The sequence below is a fragment of the Halyomorpha halys genome, unplaced genomic scaffold (genome assembly GCF_000696795.3).
Source record: "Halyomorpha halys isolate HHAL.00 unplaced genomic scaffold, Hhal_1.1 Scaffold604.1, whole genome shotgun sequence".
In the NCBI taxonomy this organism is placed as follows: domain Eukaryota; kingdom Metazoa; phylum Arthropoda; class Insecta; order Hemiptera; family Pentatomidae; genus Halyomorpha; species Halyomorpha halys.
Genome location: NW_027105224.1, coordinates 355,001 through 360,964, shown reverse-complemented (window position 1 = coordinate 360,964; position 5,964 = coordinate 355,001). Strand labels below are relative to the sequence as shown.

The 5,964-nt window shown below is 32.5% G+C and overlaps 1 protein-coding gene across 1 annotated transcript in view; it reads right to left on the bottom strand.

Moving 5' to 3' along the window:
- Positions 1-4,170: 4,170 nt before the first annotated feature.
- Positions 4,171-5,964, bottom strand: part of Tmhs (Tetraspan membrane protein in hair cell stereocilia) — a 66,538-nt gene continuing 64,744 nt past the window's right edge. Inside the window, exon 3 of the mRNA XM_014426962.3 lies at positions 4,171-5,772. Coding sequence (XP_014282448.1) covers positions 5,573-5,772 — 200 coding nt within the window. The 3' untranslated portion in view covers positions 4,171-5,572. The remainder of the gene's footprint in view (positions 5,773-5,964) is intronic.

Below are 5,964 nucleotides of genomic sequence, written 5' to 3'. Positions count from 1 at the left end.
CTGGACAAAGCTTCCAGAGATTCGTCGATGATAAATTTCGCGACCTGACCTATTTATACAAATTTCTAGATGATTTTCTGGTGATGAATGGGTTGGAACAATCCTTCTTGCCGGATTACCAAGCCATTTTGAACCCATGATTATGGGCATTGAGAGTTCGGGCACGGCAGTAACCGCCGATTCGGTTAAAACAAAACTGTTGCAAGACCTTTCCATTGTAAAATCAAGCTTAGAAATAATAATTTTGACAATTCAAATTCGGCTTTGTACTGTCATAGTTCCAAAGGAGGTTCTGTTCAGTATAAGGGAATTCAGAAAGTCAAAAAATATGAGCAAGGTAAAGCCTTTTAACGGTCCTCGCAGTTTTCAGTGTAACGGTTACGGACACATCGCCAAAAACTGTCCTTCGCCCGGTACTGGTAAGAGGAGCGGAAACAATCCGAACAAGGGTGCAGATACGACGCTGTTTGGATAATTCTGAATTTTTTCTGGACAGTGGTGCGTCTTGTCGCCTCTGTAGAAGCCCTGAAATGTTGACAAATTCGAGAAAGGCTGAAAAAATATCTATCACCGCTGCTAACAATAAGAGAATGACGTCAGATACCGTCGGCGATATTTCATTATCAGTGATGATTTCAGGTAATAATACCTCAAAAATAAATGTTAACAATATATTATGTATATTATGTTCCAGAACTTAAGGTCAACTTGCTATCAGTGAGTCAAATTGTCAGTAAGAATATTGCGTGGTGTTTAATAGCAAGGGAGCAAAAATATTCAATAGCCAGAGACAACTAATTGCCTCTGCCAGTTTGGTAAATCATTTATTTAAATTAGACATTTTTACTAGTTCTAAGTTTGCATTGTCAACTAAGCATGAGATGAAACTGTGGCATCAGCGCATGGCGCATTTGAACTACAACAGCCTTTATAAGTTGTACATCCTGTCCTTGTATACCTGTCCTCAATTGCCTCAGCAAAATGGAAAGGATGAGCGCCTTAACCGTTCTCTGTTAGATCGTGCAAGATGTCTACTGATAGTCAGGAGTCCCAACCGTTTTTTGGGTGGAAACTGCAAACTGTGCTGCTTATCTTTTGAACTGGTCACCGTGCAAGTCTGTTGTTACTACTCCAGAACAAGTATGGACAGCTAAGAAACCTGCTCTTCAACGTCTTCGAATTTTTGGCTGTAAGGCATATGCTCACACTCCTATACCGAAGCAAACTAAACACAGTCCCAGATCTACGCCTTGCATATTTGTAGAATATTGACAAGGCATAAAAGGGTACAGGTTCTATGACCCTCAGAAGGAAATTACCTTCGTATCAAGAGATGTTACATTCTCCGAAAATCAGTGGGGCAGTTCATTACTAGAAAACACTTCCGAAGGTACCGATAAAAAATTCTATGTGCTTCCCAACGAATCCAATTTGCAAGAGGAAATTGTTATTGAAAATTCTAATTCTGGCTTCGACGGCACAACAGAATCGCCTGATGATGATTCTTCGGAAAGAGACATACAGTTTGAGAGCGGTCGTCACAACACTGTATCAAGCATTGAATATTCCTCCACATCTACAGAAACCAGCTGCAACCAGGATGATGACCCGGACTTTGTTCCACCATCGAGGGTTTTGACATCAACACGACAACCAACATCGACCAGACCTGAGAGAAGCAGGCGACCACCAGCTACACTGGACGATTTTGTAACTTATTCAGCTTTCTTAACGAGCTGTCATATCTGATGTCCTATGATAATACGTTACTTCGTCAGGATAATCAGTTGTGGGTTGATGCTATGGAGCGTGAAGAAAGGCGCTTGATGTGGACAAGTTCAGCGAATGTATCAAGTGCCAAGAAATGCGCAAATAGGGAGGGTGTTGAATAATTTATTTGTGGATCTGTGGCAACACTGTCTCGACCACGTTTCATGTATAACCTTACACATTGTATATACGTGTTAGTGTCTCTTCTATTGTTCCGTACCGTGTTGCTACTGTGATCAATAAATATTGTCATAACTCCATGACCTGTGTTATCTTTTGCCCTAAACTATAGAATCTTAGATTCAACATACTCAATATCAAATCAGCTTACATTTATCATTTTTCAAAATCATTCACAAATTTAATTCAATTTAATACTTTGTTCAATTAAATACATCTCAACGTTTTTTAAAAATCAAATACCTCTCAATGATCAATTAACAATGTAGGAAATAAATAATTTGGACGAATGGCAGAGCTAACTCCACTTGGAAGACGAATAATTTTAGGAAATTTCCATAATACACCTAAACATTCCTTAATAAAACATTGGAACTAATTTATTTCATCAATCAATGAATTTACCTCCGAAGTAATAATTTAGTTAATATTAATGAAGTTAATAATAATGAAGTTAATATTAAGGAGTAGGTGATCTACACAGAATCTCAGGTTATAGTCAGATTTACAAGGCAATGAACAATATTAAAGATAGAAGCACGAATTAGCAATACAAAAAAATATATGTAAACGAAACCTTTAATTATATAAAAATATAATAGTCTGCTAAACATTTTTAAATTTTTAATGTGAGGGGAGAAGTTATATTTGCAGATTGTCCTTGAGGATGGCCAATTTGGCCGAAACGTTGGACTATTGATATAAAAAAGAGTGTTGTGACTAAAGAAAGATGCTATTTGATTTATTTAATAAAAATATAGTTATACTTCAAAATTCTCATGGCCAGGGCTCTGGAGGGGGGTGACCCTATAAAAAATCTTTAATAAATAATATAATGTAGTTTTATTATACTTTAACTGTGCAGCCTTACTTCTAAGAACGTATGTTCTTTGTAGTACAGATATTTAATGATTTATTTCTCTTTTCCAATTTTCCTAGATATTATATATAAAAAAACTGAACAAAGACCTAGTGGTTTCGATTTACCAGTGGTTTCTCTATAGTGTATGGCTGTGGATCAGAAATCAGATGAAGCATGGTCATAATATATATGCTTAGAAAATAAATAAAAATGTCTAAAGTATTTTATAGAAGTGGTTCCCAAACTTCTCTTGCCATGGCAACCTATTTGGGGTAAAAACAAATTTCCCGGCACCCTTTTTGAGGAAAGCATCTCGCGGCGCACTTGTCGAATTGAAAACAGATAAAAATGTTGGCACAATTATTTATAGAGCGGTTGAATAAGTAGGAATAGAAGACAAGATGGTGTAACGTGAGTGCAGGAATGCTCAATATATTTGCCATTTTGATTTTATTTTTCTGTAAAAGTTTCACTCACTGGCGTTCACCCCTTTCGTCACCCCTGGCATACAGTTGGGGCACTTCTGGGTACCGCTGCACCCACTTTGGGAACCGCAGCTTTACGTATACTAAGGGGTTGTAGATTTGAATTAATTAAAATTCTGAATTAAAAACTTACCTTTAGAAACAAATCACAAATACTGATAGACACTGAACTCTTTCAAGAAAATTGGAACAAACTATTGCTTTTAACAGATCATTTAATGTGGGATTTCGGACCAAAAGCTCTATCCTTTGGGCACCGGGAATCCTCGCGTGTAGTCAACTCCAATGGACTCCGGGTACCCCCGAATGTTGCCATAATAGCTGTAAAACTCCAATCTAAGAGGATTCAACTCACTTATAGGATGAAATGTGTAGAGTTGAGCAGTTGTAGTGTTGAAACAAAGGCATACCTTGTTTACAATACTTCAACTGCGTTATTAAATCAAAATAAAAATTTTTATCATTTTTTTTTACTATCCCAATTTTTTAAGATTGTTTTTTAATATAAATAGAATGTTAAAAATTAAATTAAAAAAACTAACATTCAGTTTTTGTCCAGGAGTCTGAAAGTTTTTTTTATGTTTTTATTTTAATAGTAATTAATTTAAAGTGTATTTTATACCTAGCCGCATATTGCATGCTGTTATAGAAATTTTATGTTATAATTACCTATTAAGGGTGACATTCTTGATGATATGGTTGAATTTTCTAGATCGAAAATGTTCTGTTATTAAAGAATTTAAAGGCATCAAAACGACAAATTGCCATGTCATTATTTTCTGTCTAGAGGTATACTGGATAAAATTAAATACAGAAAATTTTAGTTGAATGAAATATCATATATAAATGACAATGGTACAGAAATAAGTAAAAGAAAGATAAATAAGATAGTTTATTTCATATTTAAATGCTTAAAAATAAAGAATCATAGTTGAACCAGTAATAAGTAATATTAAATTAAGGTAACTTATTAATTTATAAAAAGAAAATATTATTAAACAGTGTAAATTAAAAAAAAATTATTAAAATACTCTTAAAATACAAGTTTGAGAAATGATATATGAATAGAGGAACGATTGTTTAATAGATACAATAACGTAATGGTCGATTAAATAACAGCCATTTTTACAAACTTATAAATATATATGTATATATAGCTATATTTATTTATACTTAAATATTTTCTAAGGTCCATACATTTTTTGTTTATTTTAGCAAATATAACAAAAGTTTCTGAATATTAGGGAAAACTAAAAACTTTTTACATATTAGTAAACAACTTATGTGTTGCTACACAACAGATTCAATCAAATAACTCTTACTACTATTTTCATTCATTTCTATGTTTTTAATCCAATAATAATTATATTACATAAATTACAAATTAATCCTTAAGGACAGCGATTTAAATACTTTTGAATATAAAATAAAAAGGATTATGTCATTTTATTGATCTAACGGAATAGTTTTGATCAATAAAATATAAGGGTAATGTTAAAAGTAAGATAAATTTATTTATAAATACAGAACTTGAAAGGGCGAAGAAGAAAGTAGAGCATGGCGAAATAATCACACAAAAACTGTCTGTATCAATAATACATCAACCGAAGTAGCCACTATATAAAAAAATAGAAAAATTATGTATATTTTACAGAAATGAAATCGAATTTTTCATTTTTAAATTAATGGGAGTCCTTACTTTTGGAATTGCCCTTATAGTACAAAATTTTGTAAACTGGCTATTTTATGAGTAATAAATTACAGAGCATCATGTAAATAATTTTCTGGCATTACTTTGTATTATATCGTATTTAAATCAAAGCTATTTACAATTATTCACTTGAATAACAATTATGTAATCACAGTCTTTATTTTATATTTACATTTAAAATCATCGAATCAGTAGTTTACTCAAAACAAAACAACAAAAACATAATAATAATAAAACATATATGTATGTAGGTATATACATAACTTTACTTCCAATATACACATATTTAATATTGTGTAAATTTCTTTAACTTTGTGTTCATCGACAATTTAAACAATTCCAATATCGTATTTTTCACTATTGAATCACCTCTTTTACTTAAGAACATTTGCTGCTAAACAGTAATAGTTGATTTTCAGGAGAAATAAATGATAATAACAATATGTTAACATGTCAGTATCATGAAATATTTACAATGGTAAAATTACACGTACTTTTAAATATGTATATATAATGTTCTGTTGTCGTTGCAACACCCTAACGTTCAAGCCAAATGTTGGCCAATTACAGTTGGAAGTTCTGCATACTGGATGCATAATCTGGTCGATATGCAGATGACTTTGATCTTCCAGTTCTGTTGGAAAATTCAGAATAGCGATCCATATCTCCTGGTTGTGGCATCAATAAAACTGGATGTAAATTCAGAGATTTTCTCGATCCTGCTATTGAATGACCATCACCCATGAATCCTCCATTAACCTCACCTAAAAAAAAGTGTGTTCAATTGATTATGACTTAATATTAGTAAAAAACCTTTTCCATTTTCTTGCACTGCTCAAAAAGGGTTACCATCCTTCTGATATTAATATCTTAAGACGTATGTAAAATCATCTGAAACATCGTACAAATTTTATAGTAAACGTGAAATACATCTAATTTGATTAAACCAGGCTTTT